This window comes from Python bivittatus, unplaced genomic scaffold, assembly GCF_059951505.1.
Source record: "Python bivittatus isolate LINGU-HERP-01145 unplaced genomic scaffold, Pbiv_v1 ctg000020_np1212, whole genome shotgun sequence".
Classification (NCBI taxonomy): Eukaryota; Metazoa; Chordata; class Lepidosauria; order Squamata; family Pythonidae; genus Python; species Python bivittatus.
The window spans coordinates 89,492,603-89,514,768 of NW_028277030.1; the positions used below are offsets into that span (position 1 = coordinate 89,492,603).

At 34.4% G+C, this 22,166-nt stretch overlaps 1 protein-coding gene across 3 annotated transcripts in view; it reads right to left on the reverse strand.

The window, feature by feature from the left end:
* ARID4B (AT-rich interaction domain 4B) overlaps positions 1-22,166 on the reverse strand; it is a 91,211-nt gene that overhangs the window by 11,348 nt on the left and 57,697 nt on the right. The window contains exons 16-20 of one of the 3 annotated variants that reach the window (XM_088143645.1): positions 18,159-18,301; positions 8,649-8,900; positions 6,104-6,188; positions 4,743-4,929; positions 2,081-3,265 (exon numbers count right to left, since the gene is read on the reverse strand). In XM_088143645.1, the coding sequence (XP_087999771.1) occupies positions 2,081-3,265; positions 4,743-4,929; positions 6,104-6,188; positions 8,649-8,900; positions 18,159-18,301 (1,852 nt within the window). Of the gene's footprint in view, positions 1-2,080; positions 3,266-4,742; positions 4,930-6,103; positions 6,189-8,648; positions 8,901-18,158; positions 18,323-22,166 lie in introns of all 3 variants that reach the window. The other 2 variants (XM_088143638.1, XM_088143650.1) reach the window with 2 other exon arrangements.

Sequence of the window (22,166 nt, forward strand, 5' to 3'; positions counted from 1 at the left end):
AAAATAATTACAGGAAATTACATTTCTATGGTTTTTCCTGGGATGCTCTTTTGCCTTTGGGGTTACAGCAAGCTAACTTAATTTTGAAACAAAGGATTTTAGATATAGAAGGCTAACTGGTTTATGCAACTTGTCCCCATGATACATTTATTAACAACCAGTTTCTAAATTTTAAATCAGCCAGTTACCTGGACAAGATCATTGTTTTGGAATTCAAAACAGCTTTATCCCTGATCCATTTTAATGTTCTCCTCACAGCAGTGTTGGAAGAGAAATATAGGAAAATCCCATTTGCTAAAGGATGGTGTCCCCATAGTGCAAGTGTGATAGAAACTACAGCCTATGTTTTGTTATACTGTCAATTCTTTGCTCTATAACTTTTTGCAATTATTGCCCCTCTCCTTTCTAAATCCCTATGGCATTCTGATTTATTTTACTTATGTTACTTATTAAGTAACAAAGACAATTCTCATCTTACTTATTAAGTAACAAAGACAATTCTCTGTCCTTAAATGCTGTCAAATTCTGTTATATTGTGTGCATGAGCTATGCCCTATTCTGACCTGTAATCAATAATGATTATGCTATGTTTTACTATGCAGCATTTTTTTTAAAAGTCCATGACTATAATAAAATCTATCACTAAAAACTGCTGAGAGATCAATAAGATCTCCAAACAAAATTATGCATCAGGTCAATAAAGGCAGTCGTAACTCTGAAGCCTGCTCTGAAGAAGTTTGAAATGAACCAAGTTATTTGGGGGAGAAATAAATCTACCAAAGCAAAGATTTACTACTGGTTTTCAATGGGCCTTTGCAGTACTTTGTTTGGTGAGGTGGGGGTAGGACACAGGAATGTGCAGATTAAAAAGAAAAAAAATTAAAAAACAGAAAAAGTCTACTTTGGTTCTATTGATATGGTTTAACTACCAAAATAAACTAAATTAAAATTTCAAAACGGTCCTTTGAAAAAATGCTAGATGTATAATGACCTTCTTGTAACTAGACACTGGGAATTTCACTTTCCTACAGTATTCATTTCTGTGGAGGAAAACCGGATTTATGGCAGCTTGATCCATTAAATGCAACATATGAGCCCATATTTTGTCATTGCTAAAATACATTTTACATATGTTTTACACAGCTTCTGGTGGAGATCACAACAATCCAACTGGCTTAGGAGAAATTAAAACTTGGGTCTACTTCCACATTCAATGCAAAGACACTGATATAAATACTTCAAGACTAAAAAAATGAACCTATCCAAGTAGGAGAAATCCACAGGCAGAATTTGAATTTTGCTAGTAATTTTTGCCACAAGGAAACTTCAGTTTAGAAAGCATCTTGCTTCTAAGCAGTGGAAACGTATGTGGTAAAGATGTATTTTCCTGCACCTTTCCCAACCAAAGAAATTAAGAATTTTACTCTGAATTAAACAAGGTTTGCATTAAATGATTCATCAAAATTTAGAGGAAAACAGAATGAGACATATATAATTAACTGCATTAAAACAAAACTTTCAGTGTATCAAGCCACAGACTTTCCTCACATTTTAAGATTAGACAGGCTTTAGATGTGAGTTACATTCAGTACTACTTTATTTTTTAAAAATTGCTATTTTATTACTAATTTAAGAATACTCTACTTTGTCAACAGACAACTAACCTAACACTGAGACCAGCGTCCTAGCTTCTAAGCATCTACATGTTTCCTAAGAGATGAAAAACTTATTTTGAGTAGATGGTAATATAAGAAGACTCAAAAGAGGCAAACCTGAATGGAAAAAAAAGAATGGGACAGGATCTACCAGGGCTAGTTGGCAATGACAAATAGATACTGTTAAAAGCAACCTGACACCCTTCTCAACCAGCTGCATCATTCTTTAACAAACCCCTCAACCCAGATAAATATTGTAAATAATCCCACACTGAAATTTGAAACAATTTTGTTCAATTCCATGGATGGCTACAACGTATCAGATTAACCTTTCTAAATCTAGCACCCTCTGAATGCGCTGGACTACAATTCCCATAATCCCCAGCTAGAGAGATAAATACTAAATGGCACTGTATTTATTATACCTTTCTCAGTGTGTTCTGGTTGATTACTGCTGCTGGAGCTGACACTGGCATCAAAGCCTGTAGGAGATACATTTCCTTCAGACTGAAGGTCCTGCAATTCTCCTACAATACTATCCACCTCAATTGTGCTGTCTGTTTCACTCTTGATGCTTCGTACTTCTTCTTGACTCGGTGCCAGAGTTTCAGAAACAGATATGCCCGACTGATGCCTGCTGGAATCTGCTACTGTTACAGATGGGGGTGACTCAGGTGTAGTGGGTGGGGTGTTTAGAACTGAATTACTGCCACTACTTGGGAATTCAACTTTCTTGTCATTCATTTCAGTTGGCTTTTCTTCAACAAGTTTTGAATCTGTGCTTAGTGGCAAAGATCTTTCAACTTTAGAACTGGACAAAGAAGTATCCTCTTCCACAAGGGTTTGTAGATGCTCCTCTGGTGTTGCCTCCTCAGGAGAAGCATGGGGTGGAGAAGCTGCTGCTTCTGTGTCAGAATCTGAAAAAAGTTCTTTGAGGGTTTTTTTAGGCCACTGTCCCTGAATACTTGACCACACATCTTTCCGGTCTTTTGCTCTAGTATTCTGAAGCCTTTCATCAGAGTTACTTAGAAGTTTTATTCTCTTCTCTGCCACTTCAGAAAACCCAGGATAAAAAGCATTTGTCCGTAAAGATTTCCTTTTGTCATCTAATCCATTATACTTCTTATTAGGTGTTAATTTTAACTTATTTTTCACTTCATCTTCATCTGAGGAACTGTTACTACTGTTTTCCAATCTAAGTATATCTTTGCCATTTGATTTTTCATCCTTAATATTAGGTGACCCAGTTTTTAAACATTCTTCAGGTACACAGTACCTTCGTTTACCACGTTTTATTTTATCGGTTGCCTCCTTCTTTATCTCTTTCCTCTTCTTGGCACTTGCATGCTCACCATCATAGTCAGTATCATCAGATAATTCTGTTAATTCTTTATGGAGTCTTTCTGGAGATTTTGATGCTGGTTTGGATGCTGTGGCATCTCCAAGAGTTACTGTCTCTTCTGGCATGGATAAGCTGATTTGCTCTTTCAGACAAAGCTCATTATTGCCTTGGGTCAAAGCTTCTTCTTGAGGACCCTCTTTCCCATTGTTATAGACATTTGGAGCACTTTGGTCATCATCTTGTTCACTATCATCTGAGCTTTCAGATGCTATAGGAGGAAAAAAAAGTCAGAAAATAAATTCCAAGATCCAGCATCCAAATCCTATATTTAGACATGTTTCAAACAACATCTGCATTAGCCCTTAACTTCTCTGTGGTATCTCTATTTTAATTTAAAATATTTTTTAAAAACATATTTAAATGTGTATTTGAAAGTATGACAGTGGATTGAATCCAAAGTTTGTATTCCATGAACAAACTCCCACTTAAGGACAAAGCTTTCTGTAATAAGCATAAGACATCCTGTGAACATCTTTCAATTTAACCCATTTTTTGCATCATATCTTGGAATAAAATAACAGAAGACTGTCTTCCCAAACTTTTGGTATCATAAACAATATTTGTTATATTCCATATTAACTGGATTATTTGAATACAAATAAGAAAGCAATTACAAATATAGCACAGAAAGAAACATATTTTCATTAAACAATCTACGACAAATGATGAACCAGATTCTGGTGAAATGGCAGACAATAGAAACGAGAATTATTTTGAAAGTGTTTATGCTTTGGAATATAAAGGCAGATATATACTGCATACAGAAAGGAAAAGTGAATGAGAAAAGGAGAAAGATCCTTCTCCCCCACCAAAAAGAAAGCATTCCTGGCCCTAATAGTTTTTCTGTTTTTTTCAGGGTTGGGGAAATTCTACAAGGCTTAAGATATCCATTGTATCTCTTAGCTCTCCCCCAAACTTCAAGAAGCTCAAAAACCAATTAATAATTTAAGGGATGCTTATTTACTAGCCACATTTTCTGCATCCCTCAGAGAAGGCAGAAAGACAAGATATGGCATCCAGACAAAAAAAAAGGTTGTGTATCCCTATTATATGGGACTATGTCCCAAGAACTGAGCAAATAACTATATGTATCCAAGGACTGCTTATCATCTTAATCAGCAGCCTGCTGATTCAGATTTTTTTAAAACTGAAATGGATTTCATAGAGATCATTTAAATCAGCCTAACTTCTTTTGGACAAATGCAAACCCTTGAACTCATCTAAAGTACTGATTAAAAATTGGAAAGAATTGAACACTAAAAACATGCTCTGGTTAAGAAAAACTTAAAACTGGAATTATAATTTTTAGTAGTATAAGCACAGGAACCAATGAATGTGGAATGGTAGAAAACTAACAAAATCAAAAAAGGAGATAATACCAGTACACTGGTGTAGAAAACTATACATTTATTCTTAAATCAAGCAAGGAGATAACAAACAAAAGCCAAACTCTATGAACATTATAAAGACGTCCAGTCTAATTAAAAAAACAAAGAAGGCCTGAGTAAGTAGTCCGTGGGCTCACATGTCATGGAAAGCCAAAATTTGCTGGAATTCTGGTTTGCCAAAGCACAAGCTGTGTGATTATGCCCACTTGTGAGGAGCAGCTTAAAAACCACAAATGGCTCTGCCTTTGGACTGGATTTGTTCCTCTCAGAAAGAAACCACTTTTTTGTGCACATTACCTTGCAGTCCATTAAGGATAGAAATAATCTCTAAAGATTTATTTGGAGCTAGTTCAGAAGTTTTGGCTTCAGCGCTGTCTGGTTTGGATGCCATCTCAGGTGATATACTGACATGAAAAGGTGGTTTCGAAGAACGGCGCAATTTAAATGTTTTTGGAGAATACTTCTCATCTTTATCAGCTTTATTCTAGTTTAAAAGAAATATATATTCTATTAATATACCCATATATTTTATCTTATATCAGAGTTAATGGTATGTTGAGAATAAAACAAAATCAAATGGCAAGATATTGCATAAAGTAAATTTAAACTGACATGTTAAACATGTTTTTAGAATAAACCTATCTAAACTATATACATGTAAATATGTTTATAGACCTTAAATTGTGCAGAATCCTTTCACTTCCACACATCTACTTACAGAATTTTAAGTATCCATTTTTCAAACTGGTAATTAAGACACAACATTATTATGGTCTACAGGTGAGTTCTATTCAATGACTTGGAAATCATGGGGAGGGAAACTGAACAGCTTGAGGGCCATGTTTAATGGCTGGGAAGAACTCAAGGTTACAATGGCAGAATGATTATGCAAATAGGCAGAGTAGGATTTTTGTATTTCTTCATTTTGAGGAACAATTGGGAGGTTTTTTTAAGCTGCTTCAAGTCTATTTTAGGGCTTACGCTAGTTTTAATCTTTCCTACCTCACTATGGCAGAAAACTGTATGAGTAACTTTAGCAATCATGTTCAAAGAAGGCCTCAAGGGCCACAAAAAGAGGTTCAAGGGCCCCAAGTGGTCTTGGGGGCACTTGCTCAACCCTGGTCTAATTAGAGGCAGTTAGTTCTAAGTTCTGTTCAAAGAATAAATATAAGATTACAATTCTAAGTAGGGAAGGAGTTTCTTTCTATGGGTATCATAGGATATGGTCACAGTGTGGTCTTAAATAAGTTCTAGTTCTTTGCATGACTATTTTAACTGCCTTGTTTTGCATCACTGATTTCTCCTATGTATGTGAAGAAAAATCTTTCCAGGCTAGAAATTTTGCATATTAAAAGAAATAATGTAGTTCATCAAATGACTATCAGCGTGACTACTTGTGTGTCTGAATAAACATGGTAACATAGGTCTGAAATACAATAATTAGATTTGTTAAATATCAGCTTTGTCGACAAATCAGCAGAGGACATTGGTATATTACTTCACAATGAGTGACACAATGACAAGTAAATATGAAAATGATGTCCCTGTGTTATTCTTCCTCCAGCTAAAATAGCTGTTATCAATAGTAAGTCATTATGGCAATCTTTGTTTCTATTTCTATGGATAATATTCAGCAGCAGCAGTCCAAAATAATCTACCTTTATTTTCTTTCGATGCTTTATTTTGGGTACATTTTTGTCTGCTGGTCTCACTATCTTGTCTGCTTTTATCCATTCATCATACCTAGAAGGAATTGAAATGCGTAAGCTTACAGTTTGGAGATAATCAAATGTAGGCTGCAGAAAAACAAATATACATTTTATTAAATCATACCTTCTCTAACAAATTAATATATTTTTGAATTCATTATGTAACAACAACAACAATAATTACTATGGAGATACTACAGGATTGGCTTACTATTAAAATGCAGCAGAAACATGAAGCATTAGCATGCTGTTAGCATTAGCAGTATTAAAAATTGTAGGACTAAATCCAATATCAAATGAGCAAACTTTTGACCAGGCAAGATGAGGTTCCCTTTCTCAACCCATAATTTCAAATCTGCTTTAGAAATTCAATCAACCAACATTCTGGAGCAGACTTAGAGGAGAGAGAACACTGGGGGATGTAAGACAAAGGCAGAATCTAATCTATCAGCAATATCTGTTCCAAAATATGAACTCCTGGCTATTATTTCTATCACAAAATAATAATTTTGCTGTACTTGCACCCCCATGCTCCTATAAGACCTGTGACAGTTCTGCTATACAAGTTCAGGAAATATTCACTCAATTCCTCCTCCCATCAACAACATACATTTTGAGAATTTAATTCAAATTACACAATCCAACAAATCTTTGATATAATCAGAATTAACATACTCTCCCAGCACTGCCCCCCCATAAAAAAGACTAATGAAATAAACAATGTCATACTACTGCTAAGTAATCTTTTTAATCGGAATAATTTATATTATTCTGAGTCATCTGGCAGATGCAATCATGTGAGAGATCTATACAGCTCATCTTAATGCGTTCTGGTAGAAAGCAGGATACAATGAATCACAGTAGCATATTTTTATCACAAAAGAAGAACATAAAGGAGATAGCCAAGCAATTAGAAATACAGCCACCAAAGTGATCTTTCTCATTCATATAAACGCACATACAAACACACACACTGTACTATATGACTCATGTCAAAACAAAGCACTGCTCTATTCTTGTAATCTAAGGTAAGAAGTCCAGGGTACATATTTAGGGTTTGTGGTACAAGTAGAAGTTTTGCTGGGTAGTAACACAACCTCAACAGGAAATCTGAATTAGAATCACATTGCTTTGCTTTCAAAATATGTATCTCCTACTGTGTACAACATCTTAGTATCATACTCAAAAGAAGTTTGCATAATAAAAGCCCTTGTAAACACTAGTATCTAAACAACAATCATGAGAATTAAAATGATTCTGAAAACATATACTCATGTACCAGTATTACAGAGTCCCTGCCTCTGAATTTGTGGCAGTGACTTTAAAGACATCCACATTTTCAGTGATATCTCCAGCAAGGAAGCCTTCATCATGCAAAGGCTTCCATGCACATTTGAATCCTGAGAGTGCATATTCTGTAACATAAAATCCATTCCTCTATTATTCAGAAATACATATCCCATGAAGTTAAAAAGGAATGTGAGTGAGGCACAAGTTAAGGAAGCAAAACATAATAAGAAGCCTAACATTCAGAATCTTCAATATCAGCTTCTTATTTGTCTAATTAGTAGAGACTTCATCGAGCACAAGTCAGTTATAAAAATTAAGATATTAGCATGACAAGATTTTTCAGCTACAGCTCACGTTGGCTGTCTCTGCCAACACCCAAAGAGTTTAACATGGCCTTTCTCAAAACATCCTAGACAAAATTACCTATAAAAGTAATGCAGATGGCAAGCAAAGATGATAAGGAGCCTATTTGAATAATATCAAAAAATAAAAGGCCAGTTGCAAAGTTTTTGCAAAGAATATTTCAGTAAAGGAAATGTCTGAAAGATATGAAGAATACAGCAATATGGGAACTGCACAGATCAGAATACTAAGTTAATGGAATAAAAGATGTCAAGAATATTTTTCCAAAAATATCAAATTTACCATTTCCCCAAAAGCACTAAGTTATGGCAATAAGCCATAATAAAGAGAAGATGCTCAGACATAAAATAGAAACACAAGACTATGCGAAGATGGATCTTCTTGAGAAATATATGGCAACAAGAAACTGACCAAGTGAAAGTATAGATAAAGATTCTAGGTACTCAGAGAGAATGATTATTTGATTTAATCCAGATTTTCCAAATGAAACCTCTTCTCACTTCCACCCCATGTTAAAATGTTTGATTTTAGTCTAGATTTTTTAAAAAATGTGTAGAACTAATTATGTTTTGTCCAACATAACATGACAGGAGAATAAGAAATGTACATGCTATTTCACTGCTTAATATTAATTAAAATAAAATTGAGGCAGACTGACTCAACAAGATTATTTTTCTTGATCTACAGGTTACTCACTAAGCTATTATTGCTCTAACTTAGAATATAAATAATTTTACATAGTATAATGATCTTCATAGAGCAGTAATATTCTGTGTGTTTTAAAATACATGTGTATTTAGAGTATTTTAAAGGAAGTAATCACTAGCTAAATCTCAATTACCTCACATTCCATCCGCAGTAGTGCACCAAGTAAAGGACTTCTCCACCTTCAATATCAGAATCTTTAATACTAGCTTCATACATTTTTTGATTTTTCCCTCGTCCATACCGCACTTGGACTTTCATGCCTGGTGGATAACACTCAAACTCTTCCTCTTCATTTTTGTCATCTTCCTCCTCCTCCTCCTCGTCTTCCTCCTCCTCCTCCTCTTCTGCTTCTTCATCTTCATCTTCTTCCTTAATGGTGCCATCACTTGAAAGGTTTAAAAAATGTCAGTTAATAAAAATATTGAAAAAATGTTCAGTGCCAAATGGTGTATACTGATTAATATTGGGGATGCACAGAAGGTGAGGAACAGCAGGCTCCATATATATTTATATGTATAGATAGACAGACAGATTGGAAGATAAATGTATACACACATTTGTATATATGTGTGTACATATGTATACATATATATATATGAAATCCTTTAAAGATGAGTGATTTTTAATTAGAATTGGCAACTGACAAGAAAACAGCAAGCAATCAGAATAGTGACAAAAAGAGGCATTTAACAGAAGATTTTAAAAGATGACTTGGTTTAATGAAAAATGTTTTATTACCACCTCTGGAAGCTAAAGATGTATATTACAATGCTACTGGGGCAAATTATTCTTTGCTGAAATATGTTTCCCTCTATCTTGAAATCTTATCAATTTAGTTCTACTGACCAGCCTGATTTTTTTCAGTGTGCTTTACATATGACTAGTCTTTAGAGTATACTATATTTTTGTGATTTCATTCTGTTATGGTGGTTCAATCAATAACAGACTGCTCAGAAAGCTCATCTGGTTATTTTATTTATTTATTAGTAATATCTCAGTGTAAAATGTGCACATTCAGAAAGGCTTTGAACTAGTGTTTCTCAAAGTTGAAGCAGTACCCTAAGCCTCAAGAATGTTTCTTGACAACAGAAGGGAACGTCAGAGTATTGTGCGGGCTCTTTGGTTCAAAGAAAAAATATATTTTTTAAAAAAATAGGAATATTATTGGGAATTTCAAAACAATATGAACTTTAAATCTCAATACTGTATTTATCATGTTTTCAGACTTTAAAAAAATCGTTATCGGTTTCTATCCCTGTTAAGTGCTGGACAGGAGCTTTATTTTCTCTACTGAATTTTAGTTTGGGAAAGGAAAGAAGTCAAAAGTAAGGTCTATATTTTACTGGCTAGGCCAAAAATAAATACATTAAATGGCAGTGAACTTTGCTTGCTTCTGCTGAAGACACGTGATTTTATCTAGTATAAAAAGCAGCCTGCCTCTTAATCTGGGTAATAGTTATGACAAACAAATAGCAAAGCTCTAGTTACTCCCACAGTTCACTCCTGCTCTATGTGCTTTCTCTATATTTTTCTCTGGTAATGTATTTAACTCATGGCAACTTAAAAACAATTATGAATAATAACCGAGCATTATTTTAAAGAAAATCTCAAGCCACAGTAAACATGGTTGAACAAATTACAATTATATAGAGATGTTCTAATAGAAATGTCAAACCTAAACTTAGTTTTTAATTTATTGAAAAACTTCATATTTTGATTAAATGTAATTTAACAGCTCTCTCCCACCAAAGTTATGTTATAAAAGTTCATTTAAGTACAGATATATTATTTACTTAGGTTGGAATCAGTCTCCCCTAAAGGTCAAACTATAACTTAATACTTTTAGTACTGCTGAAGACACTTTTAACAATACTAAAGGAGTTTGGGAGTCACTCAAAAAGCTTTTTCTTATTTAAAATACTTTTAAACAGAAAACCCTTTTTTCTCACACTGCATGTAAAAGTACAGCATTGCAAAATTGGTTTGCTGTACATTAGAGGCAGGCAAAGAAGAAAGCAGAAAAGGATCAAATATTTTTGAAAACTAAACAGAAAAATGCCACTGGTTATGCAGAACTGCTCAAGTGATTCTCAGTGCTGGCCACTGGAAATCATAAATGCTCTTCTTAAAGAGTATTAACAATATCAGCATATAGCATTTATCTCCCATTCCCTTTCCCTGCTTCCTAGCTAATTCATATCTTATTTTAATTCTTATTTTTTTTTAAATCTAAACTATATGCTGATGAATGAGATTGTTTTAATTGATAATTCTATCCTTTTAAAATGATACATATTTTAATATTATGGTAGTATGAAATGAGAATGTACAGCTACTGGAGCAGGATCTACTGGTAGATGCCTAGCTGACTTGCAGTAAATTGGAAATAATGGAGTCAGATTTAAGTTACAGCTAAATTTTACATTTTAAAAAACTCTTTGTTTCTTGTTTATCCATCAGCTCTTGGAAAAATTGGGGATATAACATACAACCTTAGCAACTGATGAAGCTGCTTTACCTGAAGGCTACTCCCACATTTCCACAAAATGTAGTTAAATAGACTCATGGGCTTGCATATAAGCCACGTTTATTCTCACATTTTCCTTTGCTTTGTTCACCATGTTGCCTTTGTGATGGCCTAATAAAAAGTACTGACCCAAGAGAGGAATGTATTTTTATTTTATTTTGGCCAACTTAAGTACCTTTCGTTTTCTTGTGTTATGTCCAACAAAGATTAAAGTGTTTCTAGCCATGGAAATAAAGAAAACGTGTAGGAAAGAAAACTAAGAATGGATTGTTCTGTGGCTAGATTAAGAGCTCAGTTCTGATAATGAAAGCAAATTCCCAGGCTGCAGTTTATGTTCAGTAAGTACCCTTTGCCTTATTTAAATTTTATGTGTGCTACATTAAGTTGTAATGGAAATATTTGGCTCCAAATGCTGGATCCCACAGATCCAGGAGACAAACCAAACTAGAATCTGCAAGATGTGTCTCCAGCCCTCTGTAGATAAATAAAAATAAAATAATATACATTACACGTCCTCATCTTTTTCTTGTTAAGGTTATTCCCTTACTGCAAATAAAAGCTTGCAAAAATCATGGAAGTGTGAAAGCAATCCTAACAGTCCTTAAATCCTCACTTCAGGCAGCAGTATCTGCTGGGACTAAATATCAAGATTCCTAATAAAGTTAAAGCACAGATCATTATTTTTTTTAATACTAAGTGATAAAGAGCGATTAGCAATCACAGATGGAAGATACAAAGATGTAACTAAAGTCAAGGATGTTCATTTCAAGGAAAAGCTGAATGGTTAAGAATATATGTTGCATGTTTTTCAATAGACTGTTGTAGTATGATGACCAAAGCAACCTATCCCCAAACTGAAAATCTTGATATATAGATAAGAAGCGAAGTATTGGACACCTTGAGGCAGAAGTCCTTAGGAGAAAAGATCAGTATGGCTTTGAGGAAATTTACTTTGCCATGTCTGCATCCAAGTAAAAGCTCGCTTTCTTGTATTCCAACTTTGGTAAACCTAATACAAGAAGGATTTGTGTAGCAGCTGATATCCACAACTCTTAAACATGTTTCCTAAAATTGAAGTGTAATTTTTTTATTCAAATAGCAATGCAAAAATCATAGCTTTGGAAAGTAGTTAACCACAGGCTTAGAGCATTATAGCTTCAGAATCAGAGTCCAATATAGCAATAAGATGGCAAAGTAAGATGAGAATGTAAGCAGTTCCCATATATAAACTATTCCAAGTAAGTAAGGTAAACATATTAAAGAAAATAGGAGCTTTAACCTTCAGAATAGGAAAATGAAAGAATCCAGTAAGCAGCAACAAAAGGAACCATATTAGAATATCCATAGGAAATGAAGATACATACTTCCTGACCATAAATGTATAAGATTAATATTAATGAAGTGTGCAAAGGAATTCCTACCAATTGTAATGAGGATTCCTATAACAATAGTATTTAGTATTTTTATCTGCCATGCACTTATATCTTAAAATAGTACAAGAGTAATTTTTCCCCACAACAGCCACCATTTCTCTTCATCTGAGAAAGCATCACTAGCCCAAAGTCACTCAGTAAGCTTCTATGGCTATGAGCAGACTAGAATTTGGGTCTCCCTGCTACTATTCCAACACTTTAACTCTACAGTATTTGGAAAAGGAAAAATATCAATTGCCACCAGATCCCTCTTAAGAATATGTCTGCAAGCTCAGTTCAGCTGGAGCTCAGTTAGTCAGTATTCCCACATTATAAAAATTTAACTAGTTAATCTGTCCTTTTGCATTTGCAAGAATACACAGAAAGGAAGCATTTAACTGTTCTGCAAATTAATGAGGTAAATCCAATGACATATTTGAATCTTTGATATTTCAATAGATGAGTAACCTTCTTGGACTTTTTAAAATGTATCCCATAAAGTTTCATCAGTTCATACAAAGCACAGTCAACAACACTATCTGGTAGAAATCAATGTGATCCTACTAGCATAACTCATCAGAAGATTGTTCTATGTATTATGCTCAGATACTCTTCTTACCTGTTATAAATTATAAACTGAAAATGTTTTCTCAAATAAAAACTAGTTTGCATTATAGAAAGAATAAAGATTCTATTTGATTTCAATAATTTGTTATTGACTACAGATATGCTTATTTTAAATTAAACAGTTGCAAAAGGAAAAATTCTATTTGAATACATTTAAATTTCTCACTTATTATGAAAAGTACAATAACTCCTGCAACTTTACCTCCTTTAAAATTTTGTCTTTAGTTTAAATTCTGTCATGACATAATTTTCAAACTATAAAAAATCTTTAAGAAATAATTTAATAAACCTATCACTTCCTCATAAGATGGGTGGAATCCAAATTTGAAATATAAATAAATAAATATCTTCCAAAATATCTTTTAACAAATACAATATTATAATGTTATAAACTCAACAGCTATCTAAACAGAAGATACTGTTATCAGTTGGTCTTTTATTCCTCTGCAATTATTACTTTGACTAAAAATCTATCATTAAAATCCCTTCCAGAATCCTAAACAAAACCAAGTGACATAATTCAAAACTTGGCCCCATACAAACACGAAGCACATTTTTTCTAAGTGCAAAGTAAAGAGACATATTGCTTCAAAATTCTCCAGTTCCCTTTTCCTAAGTTCCATGCAAACAGAAAATGATTTGTGTCAGTAAAGCTCACAGCACAATTCTAAGTCTCTTGCTGTATTTCAGACTAATAAAGTACAGCCATTATATAAAAAGCAAAGTATTATTGATTTCATTATTAAGGCCAAAACCACAATTGTACTACAATGTATTTCAGAAGAGTTTATGGATTTGTAATAATAAAAGAGAGAGAGAGTGCTGACTTTGGGAAAATATGATGCCATGGTGAGGGCAGAAAACAGGAGTAGAAAGCAAATACCCATTATGCCAGTTGGAAAGACAGTGCTATTCTAATATACATTTTATACAAGACTACTAAAGATATAAATTCATCTTCTCTAACTCAAAAAAAGGAAAGGAAAGGAAGCTATAATTTAAATTATAAATTATTTTTAAAAATCCAACAAAGACATCACTCTGGCTTCTTGCCAGGCACGATTTAGAATGGGAAGCCACATATCCTCTGCTTGCTAGGCTTAGACTATATTCACACAACAGGTGTAATCAATTAATCAACCTGATCAATTAAAGATATAGCTGCTGTATGTGCATGCCATTCTAAGCCTGGTCATACTGACTGTGTGAATGTATTCTCACACTTATAATGAAGCTAGTAGCCACTGCATAAGCAATGTCCTGGTGCAGGACTCCCTGTCTCCTTGCAAAAAAGCTTCCTCCCCAGGGCAGGGCAGGAGAAAGAAAGTAAAAAGCTAATGATTCTCGAATTGCCTCTATATAAGATTCACATTTGAAAGCAAAAACATTTATTGGAATTCTTGTGCAATTACTTAAAATATATATTTTATCTAATTAAAACTCAGAAAAACTTGTTTCTTGGCTGTACATTTTCCGTCCTGGTTATTGAAAGTTCTGGCATTGACCTCTGTGTGTACTGGGGGAGGGGGAGGTTAACTCAATACTGTAATCAAGTTAGGCATTAATGTAGCCTTGTTGTTTGTGTTGACATTAAACTATGATAAATCATCAGAATTTGCAAACTCTAATTAGTATTAACTAGGCTTAGCATTGGTACAAACATGAGGATTAAAATCTCAGCTAAAATGGGGAGTGTGCAATTCCCTTCTAGAAATGAGAAAAGGAATGGGGAGGCACTCATATTCCCAAGGTGTATCATCATTGTAGGAATCTAGCATTATGTATGAACGAAACTTTAAAATTGACTTAAATAAATACTGAATGGTCACACAGCATTAGAAGTTTCCTATGCTTTAAAATGCAGCCCATGTAGAGTAAAAGAACATCTGTAATTATACAGGTTCAGTGAACCTCCAGATAACGGCAATATTCAAACAGTAGTAACAAGGGACATTTTGCAATTTCAACAATTTTAATTGTAACAAAGTAACACAATCTTCACTTAAATAAGTCCCTTCAATGCAAGTATACTATAATTAATCTCCAGAATGAAGCAGTTACTAAAAGATTATAGAGATACCTAATATACTAATATTTTTATATATTCCCATCAAATTTTCTATAGGTATCTGAAATTACAGGTATGTTCCTAACACTAGCTTTAGTAGACTATCATTTCTCCTAAACTGTGTGCAAGTATAAAATATATGCATGTCAAATCACTAAACCCCTTTTTCCCATGAAAATTAGGCACCTTTGTCTAAACTTCCTAAATTACAAGTCACAAAAGTAACAATTCCAGACAGTACATTAACAAACTCGCTGATACACAAACAAGGGAAGACCTTGGGACTAATGAATCAGAGTCGCAGAATATTAGAAATGGACAAGATTAGTAAACAGATTAAAAATGTCTAAGTCTGCAGATATGTGATAGATAGATATATATAACCTTGAAACCATTGTATATGTTCTATTATAATCATAACTTAAAAATAGATCCTTTTGTATCTCATCAAATTAAATGTGTTTTTAATCACAAAATCTGAACAGCCATAATAACACTCTCTCTCTCTCTCTCTCTCTCTCTCTCTCTCTCTCTCTCTATATATATATATATATATATATATATATATATAAAACCATAACAGCTATAATCTAATATGATATATATCAAGCAGAATTCTATATAATTCAGTAATTAACATTTATAGCTATATAGTTTCAAAATTTGTTTTTATTGAATTACAGCCTAAACCTAATTTTGAATCCCTCTACATATTTGCACAAAGCTGCAACAAAGATGTAGAACCTCAAACCCCAAAAGCACTGGGTGAAAAAGAGAAAGCCCAGAAACTTAATGGCAGCTCAGATAATATCACTATAATATTTCATGTTGTTGCAGCAGCTTAGCAAAAGGTTCTCAATTTGCTTTTTAAAAAACATTACAAAACACTATACCTGAATAAAGTTTAATGATGAAAGACTTTACTGTGCTCATTAACCAGCATAAGAATGAAGTTTTGATGAAAAAAGATCCAAACAGGAAACTCTGTGGCTATGTTCCATGCATATAACCTATGTTTGCAATGCTCTATCCACAAATACAAAAATGGTTTGTTAAGTTTAATGGCATCAGTACATTTATTACCTATGGGACTGAACAGCCATACCAATATATACAAGCTATAGAACTAATGTAGAATAAAGGAACAGTGAAAACTGCAGACTCAAATGCAAATCACTAATGCTTTCTGTGTTAACATCAGTGTAAAAGTGATCTAGGGGGCAATATTTTCTCATCTAAAGCATAATCATATAAACATTATATTGACAAGTGGGTCTAGAGGCATTCTCTCTCTCTCTCTCTCTCTCTCTCTCACATACACACAAAATATTCTGGAATCATTCTATTGCTTAAAACAAGAGAATGACGCTACATATTTCAGTCACATGACTAACATATTTTAGGTGCACAGGCATATGATCTTTGTATGCCACTGAAACTCAATCCAGAACCAACATTTCTACTTGTAATGCCCAATATTTCCTGAAAACATGAAGGCTATAAAATGACTTTTTAAAAAAGCTGAATTTCAACATAATATTTTTTATTACTAAAAGTATAAGGGAGTCACGTCAAGCCTTGAGTTAGTATGAGACATTACCATTTCAATAGTAGCAATATACAGTGAAACTTCATTTTAACAGACTAATTGGGGGAAGAAGTATTCATTATTCACAAATGTCCATTAAATAAGAAGTCATATAATCACAATGGTTTATGTCATTTGCATAATGGCATTATATAGATTATGCAAATTATATCATTTGCATCCATTTATATTATTTCTGTGAGGAAAACATTACATCAAATGACACAAGTGATGTAATTTGTGTCATGCTAATGTTGCAAATTGTGCCATGTATGTCATTTAAACAATGACATCATTTTGCTAATGACATAAACTGCCATGTAAAGTCTATCGAACTCCATTAAGTTAAGATTTCACTGTATTTAACATTACCATGGGTTATAGCTGTATTGTTAGTGAAAACATTTACATTCAAAGGTGGCATATGCTACTGAATTCTGAAGTATGTGCAAGACAACACAGTTTCTCCAAAATGATTCTCAAGGTTACTCCATACCTACAATGCTTCTCTACATTTCTTGAAAGGCTCCTTTTATTTAGCTTCAGCACTTTCTTATCAGGTTTTTGTCACAATCTAATTTCAAGACTCCAGCAACAAAATCACTAGAAACATGTAATGATGAACAGGTAATAGCAATTCTCACTACGGCAGCTAGTGCAGTTAACTGAGAAATTAACTCACTCGTCTCACTAATAATACATGAATTTTGAACAGAAAAGCTCCTACACATTAGTTCTGGGAATTCTTTCCTCCTCAAAACCTAAATGCCTAAAAGATAAATTCACAATAAAGAAGCACACAGGCTTCAATATTAAGAAGCAACTATCTTTGCTTGTTAAATAACAGAACAATACTGTGGGCAAATTACAACTTGTAAATTCACACTAAAAAACAGTATTACAAGAGAACACTGATTAACACTACTTTTTTCTGCCTGTAAAGCTAGTCACTTTCATACATGTCTCAGTGTCAATTATTCAGAGAAGCCCTCAGTTTGATTCCCTACACTAGTATATGATAGCCAAATCACAGATACTGCTATGTTCATTTCAGAGCTAGAATTATAATACAGTGATTTTACTTGAATTGTTCATTCTGTCAAATATTGACCAGCCAAACACAACCAGGCAGGAGTGGAAGAATGAACAGAACTACTTCAGCAAATCCTTCAACCAACTCCTTAATACCTACAGAATTTCTGTTAATCAGAAACCAGAATAAAAATTCATTTACAACACTGATGCAAATATAATACTGGATAGCCAGACAAATTATATCCAACAAAAATTTCTAAGTAAGGCAGCATGCTGATAAGAAATGCTATACCATCCACAATTTTTTAAAATTTAAATCTTTTTAAAGCCTCTTAAAAAAAAACTTGCTTGTCTCTTAAAATTTAAGGAAAATAAAAGAATCTTACTTTGATATCTCTCTCTCTTCAGTTTCTGGAATGGTGCTCTGATTTTCCAGATTTTTACATTCTGTGTCTTCTTTACATTCCACATTGGCCTCACCATCTGTATTGGTTATTCTTAACTCTTTCTCCTGGTCACTTGGAGGTTCCTGCAAACATTTTTTAATCCCCTAAATGAAAAAGGAACATTGCTATCACTCACAATTAAAGAAATTATTAATTATGAAATGGACTGCACCAGCCATTTTTCCAACTAATGACCAAAAAGCAGCAATCAGTTAACATTACATCCTTAATACTCCTCCACATTAGGCTCCATTTTCATTTTTATTACTAAGAAAGGTGTGGAGTGGGTATCTGTTTATGAATCGGCTCTCTTTGCTGGTAGATATGGAAAACTGCATATGGAAAATTAAATGCAATATTTTTTAATGCATATTGTTTTATCCCCCAAAAAGGCAGTACAGATAGACCTCATTTGGAATCACAACTGGGGTAGGCAACTCGATTGTTAAGCAAAGTTGTCACTAAGTGAAAATCACATGACCGTGACTGTGCTTATGATTTGACTTCAGCTTTCCTTTGCTTTACAGCATCAGAAGGATACAACCCCAAACAGCTGGGTGAGCCCAAATGGCAGGAAGGGTTTCCAGAACTCGACTCATGAGGAAGCTGGGTAAAAGGGCAAATCTTACAGCCTTTTTCCTCCATTCCCCTGTCCTTTGGAATACTCACCCCAGTGCTGAGATAATTAGCAAGAAGAGAATTGATGTATTTACATTCACTGGAGAGGAAGGGATTACAAGAGAGTAAGCAGGGGAGGGTTACACAATGGGGAATACACACTGAAAGGAATGTGCTAGTGCTGGCTGTTTGCCTAGCATACTTGCACTGAGCTGCAAGTCATTTAGGGGGCAAAAAAGCCTTCAGTGTGAAACTGATTAGGGTCTTGTCAGTTTCAGGCAGCAGGGGAGGGTTCTAATCAACTAATTAAGATCATAGAGCTGAGCTTGTTAACTTGTGTTTAACACTTTTTAGGGAGATGTTGTGCTGTGGACAAAAGCAGCTCAAATAGAGATAGCTTCTTTAGGCAATCTCTCCACTCTGCAGGGGGGCGGGAAGGGTCAGGCACAGGATAACCGGTACTAATGGACTGTAATGGTAAACATGTAACTGAGAGAGAAATGCTGTGAAGGTCATAAATGTGACATTGGTTACAAAGCTACTTTTTCATCACTGTCATAATTGCAAATGGTCACTGTCCAAGGCAGTTGCTAAACAAGGACTACCTGTACTAAGTTGAGGATATTTTCTCCAACCCTGTCCCTTGCCACCAAAACAAACAGTAGACAGAAAAAAGCTATGAAAGATCAAAAAACAAACTGTATAATGCTTAGCTTCCACACCTGGTCTAACCAGTCATGGAGATTTATTTCTCTCCAGTAAAGGTGTGTATATGACACACTTGTGTATGTACATATATATTTGCCAGTAGCTTTTGTCCAAAAGGTGGCAAGGCAAGATAAACAAAGTGAATTCATATTCATAAATTACTGATAAAAATTAATTGCCTGTAAAATAAGAAAGTTCTTTTATAAAATTAATCGATCCCTTATTAGCATACAATGATTGTGTCACACACAGAGAAGCACGCTGCAAAGGTAATCCTTCTCTCCTTACAGCACACAACATCGAAATAAAGTAGTATAAGCTTTACTGGGAAGAGAAGGTTAGAAAAAGGAAGGAAGGAAGGAAGGAAGGAAGGAAGGAAGGAAGGAAGGAAGGAAGGAAGGAAGGAAGGAAGGAAGGAAGGAAGGAAGGAAGGAAGGAAGGAAGGAAGGAAGGAAGGAAGGAAGGGGAAAAGAGTTAAGATTCAGCAGGTTTGTGGCTCCTCCTATGCAATGGCTAATCTTCAAAGACAACTGTGCCTTGCAGACAGCTTTTTGTTTCAACAGTATCTTGTAGCCTTCTGAGTGAAGGTTAGACAAGTTAATTACTGCCCAATTCACAGGTAACTAGAGCAGGGGAAACTCAGAATCTTCAGTTAATTATAGTAATTATTTGGGAAAGGAAATAATATATGTCTCAGTTTTACCATTCTAACCCCTCTCCTTATTTTTAATGAAAAGGTTGTTTTAAAGTAAACATTCCTACACAGGTAGTCCTCATTTAACAGCACCAATTAAGACTGGAAATTCCATCATTAAGCGATGCAGTCGTAAGTCGAAAAAACCAGGTGACCATGCTACTTAGCGACAGCACTTCCATTAGTCCTGGTTGCCTTCATTAAACAAGAACCATGCGGGTTGTTAAGCAAGAACCTCAAGTGACCACAACTTCTGACTTCCTGTTGGCTTCCCCATTGACTTTGCTTGTGGGAAGCCAGCAGGAAAGGTTGCAAATCGCAATCACGTGACCACGGGGCACAGCCATAAGTACAAGGTCTGGTCATAACTACCACTCTTTCAGCACCGTTGTAAGTTTGAATAGTCGCTGAACAAGTGGTTGTTAAATGAGGACCACCTGCAAGATAAATGAGTATTAATATGTATCAATATTCAATTACAATTTATAATGACCACTGAACTCAACAACATCACTGATGGAAAAGTGCAGCCTAAAAACACTTGAGTTTTATTAGTATTTTCCAACATAAAATTGACTTATTTTACTTAATGAAGAAGCTAGTCAAGATTATGTCATATGAAGGCAAATATGGAATGCTGCAAGAATAATATGCTTGGTAGATTCCTGGATCAAATATCTAGCATGTTCTGAATTCTGCAACATTTGAAAGGATTATCTTCAATATCAAACACTACCTGTTTTGCACCAATATAAATGCAGCACCAAATTATCAACAGCACTTTGGGGCATCTCAGACTTGCACTAGTGAACTGGATACAATAACATTTCATGATACCACTTTGAAAGTATTTCACGCAGGTCATTTCCACACTACTGATTTATAGGGTCTTCACAGCATCACTCAGCCACCACTGAAGTGATGTAAAATTAGTCTTTGCCTTTTGTGTGTGTGCCTTCAGGTCAATTTTGACTCTTGCCAACTGCCTAGACAACTCCATACAGTTCTCTTGACAAGATTTTCAGAAGTGGGTTGCCACTGCCTTCTTTCTAGGGCTGAATGACTGGCCCAAAGTCATCCAGCTGGTATTATTGTTATTACTATTATTACTATTTATCCCACCTTTGTATATCTATAACTCAGGGTGGTGAACATATCTAATACTCCTGCCTCCTATTCTTCTTGTGTGAGGTGGGTTGGGCTGAGAGAGAGTGACTGGCCCAATGTCACCCAGCTGGCTTTCATGCCTAAGGGAGGCCTAGAACTCACAGTCTCTCAGTTTCTACCCTGGTGCCTTTAACTATACCAAACTGGATCTCAAAAGGTCTTAGAAAATAATGCTATTTATCCCCTGAATTTTCCTCATTTGTCCCTCAACCCCCAACTAGGCCTTTATATACATACTAACTGTGAAATTTCACTTCCCACCAATAGAAATACTTGTGTGGAAAGTCTACTAGTAGTCTGAAAGTTCTCCCTCAGGTAGCCTACTTATAAGGATCTAATGCTTTTTCTGAAATGATTCCTGCACTTCTCTTCCAGAGCGAGGAATACAGAAGAACAAGAACAATATTTTCTTGTCCTAGAAAATAATTAGATGATATGGATACAATTATTCTTCACTTGTATTGTTAGTATCATTAGTATGATATATTATTTGTTGATTACAAAGTAACCATGCTGTGATTAATACTCACCTTGTTAAACATAAATAGTAACTGCAAGATTAGATTAGTGAATTAATTTCAAGCCCAAAATCTTTTTTAATTTAAAATCTGCATGTTTACTTCTCCATTTTTTAAAACTTTGAACAGAAAAAATGTGACCGTCTGTGACACTACACTATCTAAAAAGTACAAAGTTTATTAGATATAAATTATGCAAATCTATCCATATTTAAATACAGTATGTACATGTAATTTGTCCAG